Consider the following 27,388-nt stretch of genomic DNA (forward strand, 5'->3'; position numbering starts at 1 on the left):
GGTGGGATTGGTAGGATGGCATGGCACTAGTGCAGAAACCATGACTCTGAATGAGGCAGACCAATTAAGCCGTGATTCTGGCCACACATACAGTATATGTACACACATATATGGACATCTAGACGATATAATGTATAGATATTTATGTAGTACATAATATCACGAAGGCCATAATATATTTGGCTATACATTAAGACAATATATCTCAGCATTTCCATTGCCCAGTGTTTACCAACGATGAGACGATCATTCATTCTGACAGTGCAATTAAGGTCAGTTATTATTTAACACCTCAACAAAGTTGGTGGAGTTGCAAAATCCGTTTGGGCCTTTAATTTTTTTCCCTTAAGATGGTAACATTCCTGCTGTATAAAACATGCCCCATGTGCAGTGTGATTATATTCTGTCTCAGTGATTGCGCATGCATTTCCTTAGCCTCTATTTCCATTAGAATCTGTGACCTCCAGCCTAATAAAGTGTACCATATTTAATTCTCCAATAAAGATGTATGTATGTTGTGTCCTCCATATGCCTGTACTGGTCGTGATTTATTGTTCATGTGAAATTAAGTGCCTACATGTTCTTGTAATATCTGTTCACATTTTCAGAAAATGTGGATGCGCCATACCATAGCAATCACGTGGATATGGCAAAGAACTCCATGTAGATAATGTGTATATTGAGTCACGTGTTTATTTGGAGCCTCCACACAGGTTTACCAAACATTGTAAATGTCCACATGTACAGATGTGTGAGTTATATGTGATCCATGGAGTACTTGTAATATTTGCAATTTACGTGGGCTAAAGTTGGTGTCGGCCCATTAAAATCGCCCATACGGGTGTGTTCATACATGCTTGTGTGGCAAATGTTACCGAGTGCTCTATTAATCCATACACCTGGGTGCGACTTTTCAGAATACCTCTGAACACAATGTGGCCTCCAAGTGAACCACGTTTGGCACAGTCAACAAATGCTGACGAGATCGCACCACTCAGTCTTTAATTACACGGGTTACAAAACCAACCATAATGAAATGTGGCTACGTGGATATTTAAAGTATCTGTGGCATGGACACAGACGTAATCTAAAACATTCTGTATACAAGTATTTGCTTGTATTTTACACGCAATTTACCAAACTCTTAAATTACTGCAATTATAGTCTCTGATGGAACATGTGTAGTGAGTCCAACTGAGTCGCAGACTTTATTCTTCAGAGGCAACACATTTATTGTAACACGTACAAAGGGGTAACTGCCCATTTACCAGATACAGCCTGGGGTGGCGACCACCCAGCCAACTACACTATACAGAGGAGTTACAGCTACGAAGGGTCGGACCCTCACTCGGGTTCCCGGCCACGTGTTGATGCCTCTTCAGATGTCGGACGTAGAGCTTCCAGCTTGTAGAATGAAGCGACCCCGGTCGGGGCTGGCTCCGCCCTCGGCCCCGCCCACCTTCTCGAGCGTTCTTGCTCCCTCTCGAGAGCGCTCCCCGGACACGTGATCACCCCCAAGCCCCCCCCCCCCACCTGGGGCCTCCTTTGTGGACTCTCCGAATCACGTGCCTACGGGCTCAACTCGAGTGCCATGGCCCGGGGCAACCCTGCCCCTGGGCTGACACTCTCCCCCTCGTGGGAGCCCGCACTCCGCGCTATCCCAGCGCTCACCAAGCCCCGCTAGGGCTGGTACTACACCCACCTACGGGGTGTACGCGATGACGGTGCATCGCACGCCGTGCTGTGCTAGAGCCGGCATCACACAGCAACCCACGCGGTGCTGTCCAAGACGTAGGAACATCGCACGCCACGGCCCTCCCGGGCCAGCACCATGCGGTGACATCCCTGATGTCACCACACATGTATAAATGTTCCTGGAGGTTGTCTTATTACACTGCTCGTCAGCATCACCGACGTGATTGTTCTCGGAACTGAAATGCAACACCAAACATTGATTTAGGTGGCTACGATTGTAAAGTCGCTTTAGATATGGGGCAATTGACTGCATGGCAATATTGCTCTTTGAGGCCGCCTCCCTAAACTTTCATTTATGGAAAGTAGCAACAATTCTGTTCTACGAAATCGATCTTGTTTTCCATAACTATTGTCACTATACTGTTACGGTTTTAATATTTCATTGTGATTGATTCAGTTCCCTATAATAAATTGTAATGCATTTCAAATCGAAAATACCTGTGACAGCCTGTAAATTGGATCTGTCTTTCCTCTACGCAGAACATTTCAGATATTAACAAAAGTGTATATACAAACACTTGCACATTATCCTTGTCATGAAGTGGACACATTTTTATTTGAAACTATAGTTTAATAGAGGGAAAAAAGTATTAAAAGAGTGTTATAAAGCTAGTTATATAACATTGCTTATAGTCTACATTTTGACCATATTGTGTGAACATTATGCAAATTTGCTTCCTACTGGAAAGAATTACTTTCCAGTTTATTACTTTATTATTTGATTCCTCAGATGAGGATGCAGTGCTGAGTGATGGATACAATGAAGGGGATTTGGAAAGAGTTTATCGCATTGGCAGCGAGGCCTCAACAAAGAGTAATGCATTGGAATTCGCTAACCCTCTTACAATGGGCCAGAAAGGATGATAATTTGTGAACATAAATGCTATAGTTTAACACGTAGGCGTTTGCGACCAATATCCAATATCACCCATTATGGATAAATGCTATAAACGATAAACTCAGGTAAGTTGGGATTGTTAATTGCACTGTTTGATATAATGGCAAAAGGATAGGCAGCATAAAGCCTGGGCAGGTAAGGCTTTTATAACCAGACATAAGTGCATGTAATCAGAATTGAAAATTCCTAACACGAAAGATTGAAGGTAAAGCCGAAGAGCAGATTTACATTTCTTGCTTTTTTATATATAATACAAGTTACGTAGTTGATACACGCAGCTATGTAAAGAGGTGCAACGTATATCAGGATTATTCCACCAACCTTTGAATGTAAAGTTCTTGTTACAGACAATGTTAGATCACCACAGTGGAGCTAAGGAGCTGGGCCCGATTTCCCAGCCTAAATAGAGGCCAAGATAAATCCAACCATCCCAGACATGATTGTGTCAGTGTTTCTGATTCGCGATTGAGTCACCAAAGTAGAGTTTATACCAGGAATATGAGGTAAAAATGTGTTCAAGATGCCGTTGTTTTGCAGATTAGTAATTACAAATCTATAGCTTACTAGGTTGTTGAATAAGAGTGGCTTTACGCGGCTTTCACTTAAAACTTTCACTCTACATACCTCTTTTGACGATCCCGCGATGTAACTTTAATGTGATGAATGAAAATGTATTTTAACTTTAGTTGTGATATTTAAATTCGCTTCTAAGAGCCATGACTTATTAATCACTGAAATAACTGTTAGGATGATTTGGCACTTGCGATATAAAATAAATGATTAAAAAAAGATGACTCGTGTAATACTCTGATAGTGCGCTGTTTTTGAGTTGTACGCCTTTTGGCATCTTCTGGTCCAACACCAGTGGAGACTGGGCTCTAAGAAAAGCCGTCTCGGGTGTGGACCAATCAAATTCAAGGACAGTGCATATTATTATCAGAGTTGTCTTTTTTGTTTGCATTTTGACTGCTTGTGTTGTGGTTATTGCAAACATGATGCCTTGAATAAAGGTGTCAGTTTTTGTGCCAGTTAATAAGGGTAAAACCTATTCCTATATCGTGTAATTTTTGCCTGAAATATAAATCGGCGCTTTAAAAAGTTGTAGATGTTTTTTTAATTGAGTTAAAAAATGTAATGGCAAAAAAATATTTGTCATTTATTGTAAATTATATGTTGGCAACTTGACGCGTTAGTGACAGAATGACTGGCGGCTCACTACAACCACAGCCTGTTGGTGGGGGGGGTGCCAGCGGCATCCCACAACAATCACAGCTGTTCTCTCTCTCTCTCTCGGAAGCGTTGACAGCGTTAATGATGATCATAGACAGCTTTAAAAAAGTTGTGCTTTCATTTATTTTTCGTTGTCTGTGTTGCGTGTAGCGCGTGCGTGAGTGGTGTGTGTTGTGTTTTTTGTTTGTGTTATATCATTTATTCTATATACATCTTTTGGCAAGTTTACGCGTTAGTGACAGAATGTGACAGACAGAATGACACACGGAACTGTGTGTTTGTTATATCATTATACTTTCATAGTGGAAAAAGTCAGCGCTGTACATGAGTGCTCTACTTTTTTTTAGTGTTCAAATGCACTGCTGGATGAAGGCCCACCGCAGGCTTCTCGTGGTCGGAGGCGTGACGTCATTACACACGAACACGGCTGAGGTGTTGTGAACGGGAGCTGACGTCGTCGCCCATACGCGCGTGATCGGGGGCGTATATGTTTGTGAGGGGCGCACCTCTGGTTGGCTGCTTGGTCCCGGTTTACGTGACGCACTTCAACCAATCCGTGCCGCGTTAATCACACTGACAGAATGACAGACCTGGGTGTTAATATGTATTTATAAGTTTTGGCATTGATACAGTGTGAGAGATTCAAATATGATTATATCATTATCAGGTTGGCTTCTCGGTAGCAATACATAGATGTAAAAAAATGGAAGAAAGCGGTCGATGAGATCAAACACATACCAAGAGTTATATCAGGGATTTTGGTTAACAAGTTTCTCAAGGTCATTAACTGCAGCAAAGTATTCAGCTTCGGCAAGAGGAAGGCTACCCAGTGCCTGTAGAAAACGTGAGCCATTGCAGGGTGGGTGACCTTAAAGTCGTCTGGTACAATTTACTTCAGAGGAAATGTGGAATACAGGTATCCCTCGATGTATGAGAGCGATGCGTTCTTGAAAAAAACGCACGCGTAAAACAACATTTCGTAAATCGAAAGAGCTTTTAATATGAATTTAAAACAAACAAAAAAATAGAGATGTGTTTTTAGGACAGTCATTCCAAAAAAGACTCTGAACCTAAAAATATACACCTAGATTTGAAGCTTTCGTGACTGCAAGGATCCATACTCTTTTGTTCTATTGGGTAAAGTCACGTAGGTAAAAAATAAAACAACAAAAATCACGACGTTTCGGCCACAACACAAGTGGCCTTCATCAGGTGATGGTGATGGTGATGAAGGCCACTTGTGTTGTGGCCGAAACGTCGTGATTTTTGTTGTTTTATTTTTTACCTACGTGACTTTACCGAATAAAACCAAAGAGTATGTAATATACACCTACATCACTTTTCACAATACACAAATAGTAAAGAACATAATTATTAAAACAATTTAATAATAATAAAAAAAATACCTTTTCAGGGAACCCAAACGTTTTTTTTTTAGCATGTTGGAATGCCTGGAAAGGTGACATGGGGAGGCGTTAGCGTTGCACTGCAGGGACACCGTGACACTGCCGCGGATGGAAGACGACGCAGCCTCCCGGGAGCTTCTTGTTTGATCTCGCGGCGCGTGCCGGTGAAATTTCGTTCGCGCGGAAATTCTAATTCGTATATCATAAAGTGCCTATAGTTTCATGAGGCCTCCTTTGCCAGTACCGAAATATACTAATAGGGGTTTTCCCCTGTTTTCTGGCAACAAAACTGACACCTCTTGCAAGGAATCATGTTAACATTAACCACAATATTTGCAGTCAAATGCAAACAAAAAACAGTACTCTGATAATTTATGCATTGTCCTTGAAACTAATTGATCCACACCAGAGACAGCTTTTCTTAGAGCCTAGCCTCATATAGTGAGAGTGGATGCGTTTGGAGACTGCACTTAACACCATAAGGCCTGATTAGAACGTGTAATAATGTTTTCTGATGACCAGTCTTTAAATAGCCATATGAATAGGTGTCAAATAATAGCAACTGAGTGACAGACACACCCTTCAATTGTCAAACATTTATAAATTAACTAACTTTCAGATATATAAAAAATTGTTATAAAATGTTGTTGAAACATTGCATTGTGGGAGATTTTGCTCTTATGAGAACATGCCACAATATCACTTATCAATACATTCCTGGGCCCAATTACAATACAATTAATTTAACTGCCCTGCATTCCTGAATGGTGTGTTTAAGAAACAATGTTCTATTTGTCCATGTTTTGTGTGAACGCTACAGCCACTACAGGCTGCTTGCTGTATTTAATTATTAAATCAAACGAAGACCTTGAATTGCAACGACTCCTAAAATCACCATGGGGGTAAACTGTCACAACTCCAACACTCACTTTCCCCTATGCCCCACCACCTCCTCCCAGATCTTGTCATCCCATGGCTCCCGATGTCTTGGCCTCGGCTTCTGATATGCCTCAACCGCACCTGCCCTTGGGCTCCAGCCCAACCTCCCCCAATGTGTTTCAGGCGGCACCTCTACCTGTTGTATCTGCAGTCTTTTATGACTTCAGCCAGTCACCAACTAGAGTTGAGATATAGGTTGGGTTAACTAAAAGTTGGCTCAACTCCAGGACGGACCCACCAGACAGATGCAAAGGGCACCCTGCAGCCCATTCCAGCCCTGCTTTTGTATAGAATCAACACTGGTTGTCCTTGGAAACACATTTGGAAACACAAAGCTCTCATAATATACAGAGGTGGTTTCACCTATTTGTGAAATTTGCAGTGACAGAGCTACAGTACAACGGATTGACGTGTAGTATTGCACAAGTAACCACATTATATAATGTATAAAATGTTGATGCATAAACTTGCTGTTAATATCAAGTCAAAATGATTCCGTGGTGAAGTGAATATTGGGGCAGTGGCCATTCTCCATTTGTGGCCTTCATCCAGTGGGAAAATTCCACATTTCAATTTGAATATAAGTATTTGAATGACTTGCATTCTGTGCATTATTTATGGGTGGACCAATGGCAAAATGGTTAGTGCACAAGTCTATGTTACACTATAAACCCAGCAACGTGAGTTTGATTTCCAGCCCCAACATCATTGGCAAGCGATAGCTATACAATTCCTGAGCCTATGTTTCACCAAGCCACATGGACCAGCATTAAGTTTAGTTAAATAACCTCAATGACTGACGCAGCATGCGGATTGACCAATTGAATTTGAAGATAAACCGTGGTGTGTACATTTATTTTGTAATTTCAACGTAAAAGTTTGTCCGGCTTTTGTTGCGCGAAAGTATTTGGAATAGGCAGAGATACAATAGGAGAACAGAAGGGGTTTGGCTGTTGATCCTATTCTGAAGTTAGCTGCCGGGGAGGCAATACGTTCAAGAGGCAAGACATTTAATTGCAAACAGATATAGTCATTCTATAAATGTGCAGGTTAACGGCACCCTATTTATTGTCTACAATAATACAAAGTAGTTTAAATAAGTTGAAGCAAGACAACCCAATTTAAGACATCACTCTTTAATAGAGGTTTTTGGGTGAGATCGCGTAAATATAAATGTGTTGTTAAGCCTGCCACTACCTGACACAGCTAATTAGTAAGGTTTGTCACGTAAACAAACATGCCAATTTGTTACTAGTTCAGCACACTGGTGTGTTGGAGAGTAAACCCACAACATTTACAATTCGAGTACGACGTTTCGCCGATAATTACAACTAGCATCATCAGGCGGAAGCCATAATTGTCTGCCTGATGTTGATAGTTGTACTCAAATTGCAAATGTTGTAGGTTTACTCTCCAACACAACGGTGTGCTGAACTAGTAACGAATTGGCATATTTTGTTTACGTGACAAACCTTACTAATTGGCTGTGTCGGGTGGTGGTGGGTTTAACGACACATTTATATTTACGAGATATAATCCAAAAACCTCTTATGGATAATATTGGTCACGAAAGCCTACGTTTTAAACTAAGATATCACGTAGATAGGTTGAAAGAAAATTACAAAAAACTACGTTTCGATCACAACACAAGCGATTGTCATCAGGAGGAAATAAGAGGATAATTGCTGGGGCAGACTGTTTTAAAGGTTTAAAAAGTGGGCGGGGCTAGTGATGTTAATGTGAGAAATTAGCATGTTAATGTAGGATCGGAGGGCGACCTCCACGACGAGGGCGCGGAGGTGGCTATGTTAATGTAAGCCCCGCCCACTTCGTTTATGATCCTTGGACAGACTCCCATTTATACCCCTGTTTCTATGAGCCAAAGAACTCGAGTACAAACTTGAGTTCCCACTCCTCCACTTCACACAGCTGGTTTCAATGCTTTTAGACAACTTGAGTTTAGCTGGAAATGTGGGCAGGAGCCCAAATTCTTCTGGCTGATTTCGCTCTTCACGCTGACTTGAATTCTGCATAAGAATTTGGTCCAAAAAACATACATTTGTGGGAAAGACCTGCCCAACTCACGTGATTACTTGAGTAACTTTGAAAATTATACTTTTTTTACTGACTCACATGATCAATCAATGACTCAAGTGCTTTATTAAGTCGAGTTCTGGGAGAAATTAGGAAAAAAAACCAAATGTCTTTCCATGGAAATTTGCTTTTTCTGTTATGTATTTTGTAATCTTTTCCTTAACAAGGTTGTAAGGTCAGTTCAGAATTCGAATTCACCCAATTTAGACCAATTTGGAAGATCAGCCAGCCTTACACAGAATCGATTTACACCATAATATTAATATTGGATTACAGTACATCAAAAACAAAAAATATTCATTTAAATACATCCAAAGGTTAATAATAGTGCATTGAAAATTATGCATTCGTGTTAGCTTTGCTGAATAGCAAATTCCCAACTAAAGCTTTTTGTATTGCTTTCAGGATACTGTTCCTTTGTGTCTCCAGTGATCAATGGAACAGTGGTACAGTAGAATAATAAGCATACTTTATGGGCACGAGATTTAATTACATAATTGCATGTGAGAAATCTTTTAGCAAACAAAAAGTGTGGGAAGCATGCAAAAATCTGCTTTTGCTGCATGAATTGACTCGATTTATCATTTTTTTTCAATTATGTTTTGCATTCATGGATTGTGGTAACAACACAAGCCTGGAGGAAAAGGATGGTCACGACAAGACAAAAGTACGGCAGGTGGGATCGTAAAACCTTTCATGTTGACATCTGATTTCTATCCCTTTGTGTGATTCGTGGATATTCCCTATCAACTCTGGTTTATTACCCTCTTCCAATTAATTATCATTCAGGAATTGCACAATATTCCAATTCATGACCCTCCTGAAACATGATCTTGAGACTTGGCGAGGTGTTTTTGGATGAAGATGAAAATTAGCATTGCTATTATTACCATTATGACATAGAATGTGTTGTTAATTATGCATGTGCACCACTGCCGACGCAGAATCACAAAATCATGTTTTATCTAAACCTGCACCCCGAGTAAATATCATTTTCAAATTACAATGTATTTTACCTCAAACATAGGTTGAACACTCGAAAAGTATTTATTTTTGGAATGAAGAAAAAGCCTTAAAGAAAATGTTCTTCGTTGCACATCGAAAGTGAGGAAATCACTTCTGGGTTATGCTTAAAAAAAACCACATTCATTGTACGTGAGGTGAAATTTCAGAAGACGTCAATCTTTCTGTTTCCAACAACCCTCAAACCCCAGAGTTTTATGGTTCTGTTCAAGCCCTTTCTGCCCATAAAATGTTAATAATTCTGAAACGTACAAACAAAAATGTGTTATGTAGGTGTAGCGTATTTGCCAATTGTGAATTCAATGTTAACTTTTCATAGGTTAGCATGCTGGTGTTATTTAATGCACATTGTTTTCTATAATATTAAACCATGATTGAGTTTCCAAATTGCTATGACATAGCTCAAAAGGATAAGTGAAAATGCACCCAGGTTTCCTTCGAAAATACTGCTAAATAATAACTTTACTTAAATATAAATTTAATTGTCAGTTGTACAGCACGTTTCACATTTCCTCCGATACACGTTTTTATTTTACTTTAAAATATAAAAAAAACCTACAATGTGATATGACTGCTCACAGGCTTTCCAACAGTTCATGAATAATGGACTTCAATTTGTTACAAATCGTACTCTATTTCATAACTTTAGCATGATCATTTGCATTAAAGTACTAAAATAGGTGCATTCCTAAATCATAGTCAATATTTGACCTAGCAAGAGGACTGCACCAGTTTTGATTAAATGTATTGATCTTTTTTTCAGAATTTCACCCCAGGGTACAATATGGAATAGCAAGACCCAGAACACCACAGTGCTGCTTTGTAACCCTTTGATATATCACTGGCTCACAACCAGACGACATGCCAGCTTTATTATCATTACTACAGCCAATAAACAACAGAAGTAAGAACAAATTCAACGTAAACACGTATCTGTTATTATCCTGGATCAACAAATAGCCCATATATGGTGTTACTGCTATGTGTTATGCAATTTTCAAAACTAATGATAAGGGAACCATGTTCAATTATTTCACCCATTTAAAACTATTTTGTAATACTAACCAAACATGTTTTAATTGCATTACATAATAATACAGAAATACATGAAAGAAACATTTAGAACAATTTTGGCCAATCCACTACGCTGGATGAAGAATTCCTCAAACCGTGCCGGTCATGCGGAGTTTTGTGTCCACAATTCGTTACCCTGATGCTACCACGGTGCTTGCTGCTCAATGCCGGTGGCTGAAGATGGGGCACAGGATACGGGGGTCATTTATCACTCGCCACTGATGCTAGGCGTGGCCGAGCATCAAACTCAGGTCGCCGGGTTCATGGGCACGGTGTTATTAATCATCGCGCCACCGTCAACACCTCGCGGCAAAAATATGAGGGATCTAAAAATAACCCGAACATGTGATGAAAACGTTCTTTCGCCTGGCCTTATATTACCGATTCATTCACGTGTCCATCGTTTAACCGGTACAGGTGTGCCCCGTTTTAAATGTATTTCCACTCTTTGATGCAGACTTTGGCAAAAAAAAAACTGTCATGAACATAAGGACAATTATTTATCTACATCTTTATCAATTTAGGTGCGGAGCTACACTGTGGGTCGCAGAGGGCCAGTGCGAAAAATAAATCCATTGTTGGATTGTACTCGTATGTTCCCACGTCTGTGCTTCCTGCCTTCACAAACCCACTTTGACCAGCGCGGTGAAGTATGGTTAAATAACCCTATCGATCTGCACGGCTTGGTGAGAACCCTCATCCAGCAGCGGATTGAAAAAAGTACCGTTACATGCACTTAAACAAATAATCATTTAAATGTGCGTCCCTCGGCAATGTCACCATCTCTTTAACTTTTCCCATCGTAGTGGACGAAGCGCTTTGGTAATCACCGTGCCCAGCAAACACGTGGACTGCTGACCTCGCGAGAGCCCCCCAGCCACAAGTGTGCCGCTTCATTTGGCACAAACACGTCCATATCACGATTCACGACGGGCTGTACATGAATGTTAATAATTACACTGTATACCTACTAAATAATTCAGCGCGTTCATGCACAGGACAATGCCTTTATGCCGTGATCAGGCGACTGTGGCCACTGCTATGTAAGAAGGCCATGTGATGTTGTCTCCCCCAACAACATCAGGCTTTTGTGTGCAAAAAAATGCAAAACATTTTCTACTGTGCAAATGTAGAGAATATTCGTTTTTTTTCGATGAATATGTCTATCCGGTGTGCCTTGCTCCGGGTCTGTCTTGCGAGAGACATTACGTCTAGTTGATGTATGTATTCGTTATATTACGGGTGATGATTGACATATCGACCAATGGCTGTAGTTGTAAAGTGTTGTATGAAGGACAAGTTTGTTCACCCACGCCATTATTTATTTTTTGAATCATTAACTAATGCATTGCTCGAAAGTTAATTCAGAGAGTAATGCGATAAAACGATTGGCGCGTGGGGTTGAAAATCCCCTTTTGCGTGGAGTAAGACAAAAATACAGTAAACCAGTTTGGTGCGAACGATTCAACAAAACCATGGATGTTAAACCAAGTTACAGCAACTTATTTCTCAAAGCCTTGCACAAATCATAACACAACCTCAGCAATTTGTAACATTGTTAAAACGCGCCCGGTATCAAGTCAATTCACGTATTTTCACGCAACAACAACAAAAAAAACACACACACATTTGGGCGGGGTATATAGAACCGCGTAATATTGCAAATGATGCGGTACTAATTGCGTGCAGCGCCAATGGACCATCATCGGTCCCAGCAGCTCTCCATCCTCCTGGACTTGGGGCTGGTTGGTGGTGCTCGTGACGTGGTCCGTGACTGGAGTGGCGGTGGCGGTGGGGAGGGATGGTGAATGGAGGGAGACGGAGAGACGAGGTTGGGCGCTCTGCGCGCCACTCACTGCTGGCTGCTGTTGCATAAGCGCTGCAGTTCGGGGGGGGGGGGGGTGTGCGTGCGCGCGTTTGTGTGTGCAGTCACTGCTAGCGTGGTGAAGAGTAGTGTGGCAGCAGCAGCAGCAATAGTAGTCGTGTCCCGAGCGTCGTCGATGCTGTTGCAGCGTCAGTGCCCATCTCGTGCCACTCACCGCGCAAATAGATGAATAGTTGGCTGATGCTCGGCGACACGTAACATCGTCCACGCGCGCAGGGGGGGGGGGCGGTGGGGGGCACAGCGGGAGGGGTGGGATATCTTCCGTGCGACCACGATCACAGTTCGTGGTGCAAGGAAGCGCTGGGTGCTGCGGGAGTGAGACATCGGCGAGTGGTGGCGAAGCGCGTCTGGATAGAGAGTAGCGAAGCTTTAGCGGAGTGCGGTTGGGGGGGGGGGGCAGCTATGCGGGCAGGGTGGTGTTGTGCGCCCTGTGCTGCTGAGCGACAGTGGCAACAGCAGAAGCAACAGCATCAGCGACGAGTGAGACGGCAGAAAGTGACAGTGCCCAAGGCGAATTTCTCACGACTGTAGCAGCAGCAGCTGCTGCTGCTGCTGCTGCGTGCGCACAAAGGAGTAGCTGGCACCAGCAGCCAGCCATCGCCTCTACGTCCTGCGATCACAACGCCCCCCCCCACCCAACCCACACACATCTCTCTCTCACATGGCGAGAAGAGGCGGCAGCAGCAGCGGCAGCAGCATCGCCTTGTTGCAAGTCGCCTTCGGGACACTCGTCCTGCTCTGGGAAGGTAAGAGACGAGGCTGCGGCAGCTTGCAGGAGGAGGGGACGGGGAGACGGGCCATGCCTGCATTGATTGACAGGCGCGCGTGAGCGCACCTCCTGCAGAGGGCATGGCAGTCCTCACGCGGGAGTCCACTCAGAGTAGTGTCCCGCGTGGGGTGCGCAGCTGGGGGAGAGATGCGGGCGTATGTTTGTGTAAAAACAAAATCGAGTGATGCGTTGACAGGGAACGATACATCTCTCTTTTTTTTGGGGGGGGGGGGCGGGGGGGCTGCTTTATTGTGTGATGAAATCGCTCGGGTGTTTTGGAGACGTGGCTAGAATCCAATTAAAGTTGCGGGGTAACGTAACGAGAAGACGACCTAGAGAGACGTCCAGGTGCGTGGGGAGTGCCGAGGGGCCCGTGCGTGGAAAGTAACACTGGGAGAGACGCAACTGAAAGAGACACTGGCGGATTTTGCGGTAGGTGAGATTCCTGGAACTGAGATATGCGCAGGTCAAATGCTGGATATTTGTTTAATAAGATGAATGCCACAGGACCACCGCATTGTCACGCTGTGGCATCAGCAGAGCAACGTACAGCACTGCTCGTTAATCAATCCATTATTGCCATTTGAACTTGACCCCTTGAGATGAGTGTATGCCCCCACATATATAACAACAACAACCACATATATAGCCATCCTTTACACATGCATGCGAGCCGTTTGTGCACAATTGTGATGGAATGGATGAGTGCCAGCCAGAAAACGTGTTTTGGTTGGCAAGCAGCGGTGATTACAGTTCGGCTTTTTCTCCTTCGTACCCCAAGGCCCGCTATCTTGTCCGTCCGTGCTTGAACCATGTGAGAAAATTGCGCTCTTGTTAAATCCGCACTGTGCTTATCCCCAGCATATAAACATTCCGCAAAAAGGGGCGAGCAAAGCAGCCCTCCTGCTCACGATAAGGAGGTTGGCAACGGGTCCCACACATTCCGCTCCTCTGTGCGGCCGGGAAACAGGCTACCTATTGAAAATGCGTACAATGTGTCAATGTTTCACGGTGTGCTTTGTTACGTAACACCGCTATATTCATTACACACACACACGACGATCTACAGTATGGGCCTCTGTGCAGAATGTTATTGTGGCGTGCAACAACCGCCCTTTCCACCTCGCTCCACTACCCCAAAACCCTCCCCATTGAATCGTGTTATGTAACCAGCGCGTGGGAAAAAGACATCGTTCACACCGGGCGAATTTAGGAGAGGCAACTGTGATGACGGTGCCCGAAAAACGCAATAAAAAAAACCCAGCTCGATTTAAGTCGCGGGGTGGATTTTTCCTTTTTTTCTCTCTCTCTGTGTGCGTGTGTGGCTGTGTGGAAGGGGAGCGTGCGGTGCAGGCGCGGCAAATATCCCGGGTTTGGTGCGAACCCCTCACGCCACCACCACCGCCACCGCCTTTTGTTATTATTGTACCAGATTTGAGACCGATTTTTGTTTTTTAAGCGAACACCAGGACTTGCGGAGCTGTGGCCAAACGGCTGCATTGTCTAAGGCACGCGTCCTCCACAGAAGGTCAAGTTCAACTCCCGATTACAGTACTGCGGGACAGGGAGATTAATGCGCCACTTTGCAAGGGGACCATAGACATTTTCTTGAGTATTCATCAAATGCGAACGAAATTGAGGGTGCATTGGCGGTGGAACGCACGCACAAATAAAATAAGCACCACCTTCGTCATCCTTCACTGCCTTGTAACAGACATGCGGGACTGTATATGGTAAGGCGAACGTTGCGATCAATTAAGTGCCTTGCTTTACGTAACAATGGGCTTATCTACACAGTGACATTCCTCTGCTGCTCCCGGTCCAAGTATCCCATTAAAGCATTCCCATAATCCCAGTGCGCGACTTCATTTATCTCAGTTTTTCCATGCTTAGTGTGGATCTAATACTCCAATTCCTCCCAAGATGTCCGACCAGTGTGGAAGATTAGGCCAAAGCACCGTCTATGGGGGCTCTCCTGAGGTCCCTCTAGAGGGGCGATTCCACCAGCAGTTTTGCACCTTTATATATTTTGTTGTTGTGAGTGTTTGGATACTCATTGTATGTTATTTGAAACCTAATCACGCGCGTGTTCCACGTGTTCACGTAATGAAGGTGCCACCGATTAATGTGCATTCTCTGGCTATACGTCAATCTCTCTGTCGTCTCCGTATCAGAAAGAAGGGCCAATGCCTCAAACGTAAATCCATTATACGAGGATATTTAATTAATACAAAAAATGGCTAATGTTATTCTACATCATCGCGTTTTTTTCTTCCAGTGGCCCACAAGCAACTTAATGCCAACAGAATAGGAGCCGTTGAGTTGGTCCATAAGCCATGAGCACAGCGCTGCTTTCACAGCCTCGAACCATGTTCAACGTGGATATTCTTTTAAAGTTCAGAACAGATAGAAGTCCAAAGTCTGGCCCCGATGTAGGATGTTCCAGAACGTGCCATCCAAGCTCTCCCAACAATTGTTTTGTCGCGCGTGCAGTGTGTGGGTGTTCGGGATCGTGCTGAAACATCTCTCCCTTTTTTTTTTACCAGTCTGCAGCAATTACGGTGAATATTAATCAGGCTGCATCTAAACATCTACGTTTACATTTAAAAAAAAAATGTCGGCTGGAGTTACAGCATCGACTCATCTACCACTTCTGCTGTCATCATAAACGTGCTCATGCACTGATTGCAGCGTTTCCATCAATTTGTAAACATTACCACCATTCATTCAGCTGTCATCGTACTGCCGCTTTTTTGTTTAATACATCTCACTTTCAGAGAACAAAAGTGAATAACAGCACACTACTCTTGTTGTGCAATTGTGCAAGGGCACTGCCATCTTTGATTACGTGATGTCTGCCAATCTAAAAAAAAGTTTCACATTAATGCTAGGATCATGCATCTTTCATTACGCAATTATTACCCAAATCACACGTATACAGGTTATATGTGCATATTTGTCTGGTTATTGCCTCTTCCTGCAATTCATTCCAATTGTGCTATTAGCGTCATGTCATGAGATGAAGACTGTCATTGGAAATATCATTGAGTAGTGAACCGAGTTCATCAGGTAATAGCTAATGGAAGTACCTCTGAAAACTCCTTCAAATAGCCTTTTAACCCTTTTACACATTGGCGGGCACACTTTTCCGCAGGCTGTGCATTGAGATGAGAGTGTTTGATTTCGTCAAATAAAGGTGCAAAATAAAATTTAGTATGATGAGTTGTTTTCTAGTCATCGGTGACCAGGTTGAGACCAACTACTCGCTCCACTCGAGAATCCGGTTTAATCATGGGCAGCTGAAACCTGGATTCCAGCACAGTATCTTAGTGGTTTCCAGCTCAGTGCTCTGACCTCTGAACCACCTGGCCACCTCCTGATTACAAAACTATTAAGAATATATTATACTTATTGATACACCCTGGTACATATTTATTTTATAAGGCGGTAGTAATTATGAACATAGCGAGTATTTATTTTCCTTGTCCACTTAAGCAACTGCTAATACGTGCATTGCAGCTGATATAAAAACTCCAGCCCTGTGGCAAAGCAGCCCAAGGAATTTATATTGTATTGGTTCGCACCATCGGCCAATATTAGCAGGGTGTTGAGGAAAGATCAATATCATCAAACACAAGAGCCACAGGCAATGAAGTGTCCTAACCACCAGTCATCTCCGGTTTATATCGGTGCCTCTTTATTTATCAAGGTGACAACCAATTAAGTAAGATACAACATATTATTTCCAAGAGAGGCCAATTAAACAACTGGAAGTTGTTATTGAGTCTGAATTAAGTTTCAAAGCACTGTTGATTGTGCTACGTGTTAGTTACAGTGTCTACGCTGTAATAATTGTGCAATTTCCACTTATAGCCCAGAGCTGTAAACAGGAGATGTGAAATTTAGTTTTGTGTTTGTTTTAAAAAGTATAATTTAAACGTTGATAGTGGTCTGCAATGTTGCACTATTGTAACAGACGTTATTGCTCTTCGACATCCGCTTTACAGAAGGATGATGTGTTCGAGTAACACGTCTCAGTTTAAATGGTAAACTCCATGTAACTTGACTCTTTGACAAGCAGGTAAAATGCTAAGTAACCCTGGATGTAGGAATCAGTAAACGTTTCAATGTCCTTCATGGCTTGTACTCTTCCATCATTTGTCCATTATGTTGTTAATAGTTGCAACAACGTCAAAAAATAAAGTAGCACCAATTCTGAATGTGTATTTCTGGCGATTCCACGAGATATCATCATTCGACTAGGAAGTACTCAAGCAAGGCAGAATAATGTGGCAGTTGTGTGGTCTATTAAAACATTGGTGGGGTGGTGGCCTTTGTGATAGGCGAAAATTTTTTTTCACAGCAAATTCAAGACATTGGCCCAGAAACGCAAAGAATTCAGGATTTGGGGTGGATTTAGGCATCATAGAATCAGGACAGATCATGTTTACGTCACGAAAATAAACGTTCATTCTTGGGTTATTACAGCATAACTTATGTTCATGCAATATATATCAATGGTAATATATTGGTTGGATATGTTTTGTGCCAGAGACTCTCTAGCACAAGAAATGTAGAGATTTCAGCAGACATATTCTAATATATGCTCCATAGGTTCTTAAAAAGCATGCGATAATTTACCTGACAAAAAAATCTACCCACCAACGCTTTAGGTGAGCCAGAGCCACTGTTCTGCCTTTTGCACATCAGTATAATCTGCACTCAACATTTCCGATGAAAAGGGACTATTTTGTTTTTCTCTCGTTGACTTTAAAGATGACCTGCCCTTTTTTTAAAAAATATATAAAAGGCAGGTAACATGCTTCCCAAGGGAACAATGCAGTGATGCAGCCCCAGTCATTAATACCACCTTTCACAGTGATGCCCCGATTAACGTACTTTCGCTAGAGCGTACTCAACTTATTGCTACCCAATCCCGTTTACGCACTGTGGTACCTCGCCATAACGTACTCGAGATTTACGAAATTTTACCACGAAGACCCAATTTGTTTGCACTTGATGGCGCCCAAGCATTGGCGTCCTTGACTGGCTATATAGTCTCTTTCATTTGGACTCGATTCATATTCTTTTCCCCACATAGTATATATCATATTATATATGATAAATACCTAGTTATAATACATATAGTATATCTTCATATATCAATATCATACACTTAATTTTCACACCGATGGTTGTACAGTATAGATGCGCAATGGGTTACTGAGCATCCTCTGTTTAGGTTCTGTACCACGTTATGATGCACAATCCCATCTCTTTGCTTAAATGTAAATACTTTTTATTTACATTCTGGTTTTCAGGAACGCATCCTGGGCGTAATCTGGGGTATTTATACGTATATATATTTAACCCAGGAAAACCTCACTGTGGCTCAACTCATTTTTGGCATGTGTATTTGGCTATTTTGGACGTTGTGTGACTTGGAGGAAATTGGATTTCTCTGACGTATGAGGAGATAGCAGAGGCAGATCAGAAACCTGTTTTCTGTCTTGCTTGAAACAGACACTTGGACTTCATGACTCAAATGGTCACATACCAAACTTCCTGTACATAACCCCCCTCAAAATGCTTGCTATTTTACTGCCTTATTGTGCAAAAATACTTAATCATAGGCTAACACTTTAATAAATGGCAATTCAGATATAGTGTAGTGCTTTGAGAACAATGATGCTTGTCAGCAGTTTTAAATTGACAAAGGAACAGGCCTCCACTCGGAGCTTTGAAAACAATGAAATGGTTACAGATGGGCACATCACCTGATTTAAAACGACATATCAATTTGAACCTGTAAATCTGTTTGAGGGGAAGTACACCTATTTATATCTACTGGGAGACCTGTTACATCTCCTGAGTAGCAGCAGAAAGCCAATATTATATTATAGCTATTGTTAAGTAAGTCATCATTTTTCTTTAGGTAAGACCGCAAATGAATGATTGGCTTGTAAAACAACACTTGTCGCTTCTGTAATAGCACACCTTTGAAAACTTTCACAGGTTAAACCTTGGGTATATACAGTATATACTTTTTATTCAAAACAGGTTCGCACTATATTTATACAGGCTAGGATACAAAAATAGAGCACAATCCACGGATATAAATGTTTGAAATGGTGGCCTGTGCTTAGGTAGCATTGCGATAGTGAGGTCACAACCACAAGATATTCAATAATGAAACTAACATCTGCATTGAGGTCAACAGTTCCCCTGACTAAACTGGAATTGTTGCACACCCATACCAGGGGTACAGACATAGCCTGAGAGATGATGTTCTTGCTATAATTTAGAACCTCAGTATGGGTAGCATTTAAGTGCTCGATACATGCTCATCCATTTTGAAACGACGTGTACAAACGTAGAATGGCGGGAATACGAAAACGCGTGGCATGCTATTGGGGTGGTGAGTGCGATCCGATGTGGGAAGTTGAAATCTGCACGAGGAAATGGCTTCAGGGGTGTTAGTTACACTGATCTGTGAATAAAAACAATGTGGTGATTTTGTTGTGCACTGCCATACACATCTGTGATAACACGATCTGTCCCCCCTCCCCCACCAAACTATCAGTCCATTATTTGTTTTGTTTGTAAACACATTTAATCTAGGTGCATGCACAACTATTTCCTTTCTCTCTTGACCCGAGGATTACATTTCCCCATCAGCAATGGGAAATAAAATTGCGTTTTGCATTGTCTGAAAATATACACTGATATGCAAGATGAAAAGCGAGCAAAAACGCCTGGAAAGGTGCATGCTTGGTAATCTGAGACAGAAAGAGAAACGCATGTGTAGTGAGTCCAACTGAGTCACAGACGTTGTTTTTCAGAGGCAACACATTTATTACACAACACGTATATACAAAAGCGGTAACTGCCCCTTTACCAGATACATCCAAGGGTGGTGACCACCCAGCTAACTACACTACCATACAGGAGTTATGGCTACGACGGACCGGACCCCTACTCGGGTCCCGGGCCACGTGTTGGTGCCTCTTCAGACGTAGGACTTGGAGCTTCCAGCTCGCAAAACGAAGCGACCCCGGTCCCTCCCAGGGACCCACCTTATATCCTCCCGGGTCGGGGCCGGCTCCGCCCTCAACCCCGCCCACCTTCGCGAGCGTTCCAGCTCTCTCTCGATCCCGCTCGAGAGCTCTTCCCGGACACGTGATCACCCCCGAGCCCCCCCCCCCCCACCTGGGGGTCTCTCTATGGACACTCTGGATCACGTGCCTACGGGGTCAACTAGAGTGCCATGGCCCGGGGCAACCCTGTCCCTGAGCTGACACTCTACCGCTCCCTCCTGTGGGAGCCCGCACTGCCATCGCTATCCTAGCGCTCACCAAGCCCCGTAAGGGCTGGTACTACACCCACCTACGGGGTGTACGCGATGACGGTGCATCGCACGCCGTGCTCTGCTAGAGCCGGCCTCACTCAGCAACACACACGATGCTGTCCGCGACATAAGTACATAGCACGCCAAGGCCCTCCAGGGCCGGCACCACAAAGTGATATCCCCAATGTCAATACATCAATCCCCCCCATTCGAAGCATTCAGCCGTCCCGGCTGTCAACTCCCCCTTCGACAATTTAACATCAGCGATGCGCACCTTGGCCGTATTCAATGGAGGCGCGTAGATTGACGCCATCTGGTCGAAAGCAGGCAACGCCCGCAGCGCCTCCGCCTCCGTCCATCCAGCCAAGTCGGCGTTCGTGAAGAACCACTGCTTGAAGGCCACCCAGTCGCCTCTGGTAGCCGCAAACTCTCAAATAAAAGAAAGCCAACGGTGGAGAGCCGGGATGTCCATCGGTGCTGACAGTGCATCTTCAATTTTGGCGGGCTGCGCGCTCCGCGCCGACGATGAAATCACGGCCGAGGACGCGGGCCGCGCCACCGGAATTCCCGCCCGCTGCGAAATGGCGGCAGAGTCGTCGTCCACGAGTGGCACCGCCGCTCCCCCCTTCAACCGGCGAGACTGTGGGACGGAGCTCCGCGAAGATCGAAGCCGCAGCCTGGAGGAGCTCCGTGAGGCGTCGTGCGCTCAGACGGTGCTCTGCTCCGCCGGCAGCGTCTCCCCTCCATCCTCCGGAGCCGTAGGCGGTACGAGGTCCTCTTCCCCGCTGTCCGATGTCCTCGTACGTGGTCTGTGACGTGAAGACATAGTCTACCGCTAGCTATATAGACTAACGTGTTGGCCACTGCCGGCATCAGTTGTAGTGAGTGCAACTGAGTCGCAGACATTGTTCTTCAGAGGCAACACATTTATTACACAACATGTATATATAAAAGGGGTAACTGCCCCTTTACCAGATACAGCCAAGGGTGGTGACCACCCAGCTAACTACACTACCATACAGGAGTTATGGCTACGACGGACCGGACCCCTACTCGGGTCCCGGGCCACGTGTTGGTGCCTCTTCAGATGTAGAACGTGGAGCTTCCAGCTCGCAAAACGAAGCAACCCCGGTCCCTCCCAGGGACCCACCTTATATCCTCCCGGGTCGGGGCCGGCTTCGCCCTCGGCCCCGCCCACCTTCGCGGGCGTTCCAGCTCTCTCTCGATCCCTCTCGAGAGCTCTCCCCGGACACGTGATCACCCCCTAGTCCCCCCACCTGAGGTCTCTCTATGGACACTCTGGACCACGTGCCTACGGGGTCAACTAGAGTGCCATGGCCCGGGGCAACCCTGTCCCTGGGCTGACACTCTCCCGCTCCCTCTCGTGGGAGCCCGCACTGCACACTATGCGTGGTGCTCTCGCTATCCCAGTGCTCACCAAGCCCCGTAAGGGCTGGTACTACACCCACCTACGGGGTGTACGCGATGACGGTGCATCGCACGCCGTGCTCTGCTAGAGCCGGCCTCACTCAGCAACACACGAAGCTGTCTGCGACGTAAGTACATCGCACGCCATGGCCCTCCAGGGCCGGCACCATACAGTGACATCCCCAATGTCACTACACATGGATTCGAGAAAATATGTAAGATAGCGTCATCATGTTGACTGTTAAGAAACATGGTGTTGGTCAGAACACGCTAGAGGGGATGATGTCTGGTGGCCGAGACTTACAAAAGTGTGGGCAACCAAAAGGAGGGAACATGCCCAGATAATAGGAATAATTACTGCATGGATAACAGGATGATTTGCAGATTTAAATGGAAAGTGTGGGCAATAGCAAGCATGGATAATAGAAGGGCGGTCATGAGGAGTTTCACTGCGTTGTTAAAGTCTAGCGGTCTGGTAGATTCGGTAACGGCGATTGCACCTGCCACAAATACCCATATCTTAACAGCAACAGAACATGTACACGTTTATCAATGACACTGCCTTCAAAAGAAAAAAGTAGACAACGTTTCACACAATGGTCCATTATAGTATATCATCTATTAATAATTAATTTTTCCCTCAATACTCTTTCAAGTGGTCTGTGCAGTCTTTTGAAAACATGTCTTGTTTTTATGTTATTCATATCACCTAAATACTCAACGTACTTTGCTGCTAGCACATTCTCACTGTATATTGCGGGAGTAATGGATAAACTAGCCAGATTTTGGGAAAAAAACAAACATTTGAGTGAGATTTGGCATGGTACATAAAATACAGAAAGTCATATCTGGTACAAAAGATTTATTGCCGAAGCTATCAAGGTGTGTACCGGATTAATTGCTCTTGTGGCAAATGCTATGTTGGTCAGACAGGACGAATGATCAGCATGAGAGTAAAATAACACCAAAGGAATTTTAAATACTCGCAAATACAACTGTCGGCAGTGGCATAACACACCTGCCAACAAGGACACTCAATTGATTTTGATGTTAAAGTTATGTACAAAACTAATTACTACTGGCCAAGACTAATTAGATAATCTATCGAAGTTAAGAGAAAGATATATTTTTTAACCATTCGGAAGGCTGCAGGCTTAGTGCTGCTTGTAAGCGAATGATCAAGTAATCCACTGTTTAACTGCATGCCTATACAGGTCACCATAAGTCGATGGTGATTAACTATGAGCAGACAACAGGTACTGCGATTTTCATGCACATAAAAAAATGGCAGGATGTACAAGCACAACGTACATGCATAATGTGCACATATAATCTATGTTGATTACGCTATGAATAACCAAACCAGTAATGAATATCCATTGTAATTGATATGGCCTTCACACCTGATTGGTTCACAGGTGATGACATCACATTTCTCCCTCGAAAAACGAAACAGGATTTCTCCACAACTCTGGCTGCCGCCTCATTATGCTAGTTGTAATTACTGGCGAAAGGTGGTACTCGAATTGTAAATGTGGGTTTACTTTCCAACACACCGGTGTGCTGTACTAGTAACGAACTGGCATGTTTTGTTTACGTGACCAACCTTTCTAATTAGCTGTGTCAGGTGGTGGCGGGTTTAACGACACATTTATATTTACACGACCTAACAAAAAAAACCCCTCTATCATGAAGAACAAAGTGGTTGGTAAAATATAACCGTGCTGAATATTAGCCTGTCTCAAATCAATCTGATGTCACACAGAGGCTTGAGTGCCATCTTACAAGTTCTTCAGCGGTTAGCTAATATTGCAGTGCCAATATTGCAAGAAGTTAATGGCTTCCAATGAAGGTGAACTGCAAATGGTATGCCAGTTTGTTTCTTGATCCTTGAAAAAAAATGCAATATCTTATCTTATACAGTTAAATGCAAATTTGTCATGATATAAGTTATTGTGAAAAAAATTGTACACTGCAATCAACCATTTTCCTTTGTAAAAATCCATTGGGCAGTGATCCAATTATAGTTTGAACTACATTACGGAGTATTTACATTGATTTTTTATATATGACATGCAATAGAATTGTACGTACAAACCACGTTTTAGAGTTCATGCCTATTTTTTGTTGCCTTTATTCTTCATCATGCATGGGATGCAGCATTTTGTTGTACACGGCGCAGCAGCTTCATTGTGAAGCGTTATAAACTACAATACACCTCTGCTTTTTTGAGCCGTTAAGCTGGGAAGCGTTCAGTTAGTTAAACAGCAAGAGGAGCCCTTCGCATTGAACAATCCCTGGATTCGCAGCATCAGCCCACAATTCCAGGAAATACACAAAGCACTGAAGCAGCTCCCACCATCCGGCCATATTGGTGCGATTATTTATTTTGCCAGTTTGATGGCCACTTTGTAACCCTTTTGTACAATGCATTGATCCCATCCCTTAAACATAAAATCTTTTTCCAGCGTTATTAAGCACTCTTTATATGTACATTTATGGGTAACAGATAATTGTGTTTTTTTTTTTGTTATAACCTGACAAGCGTGTCGTAATGTTTGTAGTTTTCTGTTTAATATGCATCCGTATGTGTGTACATGAAGTGTATTTGCATCTGCGTGTTGCATGAATTACGTGCATGATGATGGAGAATGATTGCGCAGTGGCTAGCACATTACATCATGAACTCGGTGACCTGAGTTAAATCTCTGCTATAGCTAACATAACTCACAAGTAGTATCAGAACCGGTCGTGGGCCTCCCCTGTATAAACTCAGCCTTAAATGCTTACCCGGTGTGGTCTGCAAAGATAGTACTAATGCAGTGTCTTGTAAATCACTCAAACGGACATGTTGTAACAAGTCACCTGCTTACACTTTATGAACCTATTCTTGCACCAGTTGTAGGCACTCCTAGAGCTATCTACACGGTCACTTAGATCTATCTTCTTCCACTCGTCTCTACGTTACGCCTCACCCATCCTGCCCTCGGCAGCTCTGCTCCGCACTCAGCATCTTCACATATGGAGAGGCTTCGCACACAGCGCCTCGGCACACAGAAGCTTCTCACACTCCACCGCTGCCTTCGCCTACGCTCCCACAGACCCACTCATTCGTCTGTCCCGGGGGGGGGATCAACCATCAACCGTCCGGCGACTCGTGAAGTTGGAGGTCCGTTGAGTGCTTGAGCGGCAGCGGGCGAAGATGTCTTCGTGTGTCCCTTTAAGGCTAGCCAGGCTGGCGCCTGTCAGCCCATTCATCAACCCAGCTCCGTGCACAATCGGTCGAACCCGGTTTTGCGTCCGCTTAGCCCCTGAATTAGGTGGCGGTTTGTTCGTGCAACCCCAAGTTGCACACGCGCACCTTGATGCCCTCGGTTATCCTCGGTGAACGGTGTGCACCGAGTATTTTACTCCTCTGCACTAACAAGACAAAGGTCACTTTTTTACCCACCACCCCCCTCCCTCCTCCGTTCCGAAGCTTGCCCCTATTCATATGTTAATTCCGCCCACACAGCTTAAAAGACGCTGCACTTGCTTGGCAGTGTTCACTCAAGCGCTGCCTTCTGGACAGTCCTGTTTCATCACCTGAAGAAGGCTACTTGTGTTATGGCCGAAACGTCGTGAGAATTTTGTTTTATTATGTGTTATTTTTATTATTTTATTATTTCCCTTCTACGTGACTTTACCGAAAGAACCAAGAAGATGAATCCCTGCAGTCACGAAAGCTTTAAATCGAAATTTAAGACAAAGGTGGTTGAACATGGTGATAGCCGCACGACTCAATTGTGCATTGTGTTGACCTGAATAGGTACTCGCTAACATAATGTTTCCACCAACAGTCTATACAGGCTGCGCAGGAGATATTTTTTTCTTGTTTTTGGTATGATGACGGTATGTTTGTGGAATGCTTTGTGTATATTTGGTGTATGTGTATAGTATGTGTCGCTGTGGCAGAGCGCTTGACTTAATATTTGAAGGTCATGGGTGCATTCTCGATTGGGGGTATACTCAGCTCATCATCTCTCTGGGATCAATAAAAGGGGCACCACTTTGTGGGAAATCAAAGGTGGTTGTCTATTGGAAGAATGCGGAGTGGATCACTGGCTCTGAACCACCAAAGAAGATGAGCATTGTGGCATCCTCGTTTGAGCATGCAGAATATCTTACTGGACTGCTATAATAGCAAAACCCAAGTCGTACGAGATATATCATACATTTGATGACTCCGTGAATAAATTGCGAAATCCAAGAACACCGTGGGCACTACGGTGGTGAGATGTTAACTACCTCGCCTGGTATACAGGAGGTCGTGGGTTAGATCAAGACCCTGACACCTGTATATTTGGAGTTTGCATGTTCACCCTGTCTTGTATGGATTTTTCTCCCGGTCCTCGAGTTTTCCCCTCCACATTTAGAAACATGTGTTTACAGTATTTGGCTGTTATAAATTTCCACGTGATAAGCCACTTCGTTGAGCGATCATTTGTGGTGATGTCGCTTCTGAAAAATAGCTACATAGCTTAGTGGGTCTTGGTAAAATAAAAAATAGAAAAAAACAATATCATATTTTTCCATTTTGACACATGCTGAGTCAAAATGAAAATATTTAAAGACATGTTTTTAAAATATATGAACTTGCAATGCAATGAAAAACAGCACAAGGAAATGTATTGGATATGCAAACTTGGCAATTACCATACTGTTTCATAATGCTGGTGATTGCATGATCATTAAACAAAGGCTATGGTTTCTCCACTGCTGGATGAAGATTGCCCCAGACCGTCAAGGTCTCTTAGGGTCTCACAATGCAACAATATATCTAGCTCCTGCACGCGTGCTGATTTCATCACTCCATCTCCATGGTGTCCATACCCCTGAGCACATTCACACGTTTGGCTACACTCCATCGGGCATCCATTGTATCTTGCCCAAGCTGACTGACTGTTCTTAACAGTCAATATGATCTCTCCAACATTGCTTAGAACAGCTGCGTTTATGTTTTAAAAGACTTTGCTGCACAATATCATTAAACATAATCGAGACAATTTTTTCAGAGCCATTTTCGCTAAATCTCAAAATTACACAAACGCCAGACTTTAAAAAATCCACTTATCGGTACCATACTCCTGTTATCCACAATCCCATTTTCCGTGGACCCAAATTGATTTGAAAAGAAAAACTTCTGTTCTTAACCGTTTTTTTTTATTATCCACACATTTTAATCGATACAAGGAGTCAAGAATTGTTGCAGTGAGTGATCAATTAATCCTATTACCTACATTTATTTTATGCATAAGAGGAGTCGCGTGAAAAATGTTCTATATTATCAGTGTATATTCATAAATAAGAGGAAGGCAATGAAAATGTTAACACTGCTGCTGCTGTGATTTATTATAATGCTGTTGGGGCAGTATTCATCTTTGTTTGAGGCCTCCGTAGTGAAAATTCCACATTTTCATAGTGAGGGCTATGGTGTCTATACTGGACTACATCTAAGCATTGCTTCTAAGTAAACACCTCATTTTGCATTGTTTAAACA

General features: G+C 43.5%; 1 protein-coding gene across 1 annotated transcript in view; it reads left to right on the forward strand.

The window, feature by feature from the left end:
- Positions 1-12,239: 12,239 nt before the first annotated feature.
- Positions 12,240-27,388, forward strand: part of LOC116951417 (immunoglobulin superfamily DCC subclass member 4-like) — a 346,431-nt gene continuing 331,282 nt past the window's right edge. The window contains exon 1 of the mRNA XM_032970032.2: positions 12,240-13,050. Coding sequence (XP_032825923.2) covers positions 12,966-13,050 — 85 coding nt within the window. The 5' untranslated portion in view covers positions 12,240-12,965. The remainder of the gene's footprint in view (positions 13,051-27,388) is intronic.

This window comes from Petromyzon marinus, chromosome 1, assembly GCF_048934315.1.
Source record: "Petromyzon marinus isolate PM22_M1 ecotype Great Lakes invasive population chromosome 1, UKy_Petmar_22M1.pri1.0, whole genome shotgun sequence".
Classification (NCBI taxonomy): Eukaryota; Metazoa; Chordata; class Hyperoartia; order Petromyzontiformes; family Petromyzontidae; genus Petromyzon; species Petromyzon marinus.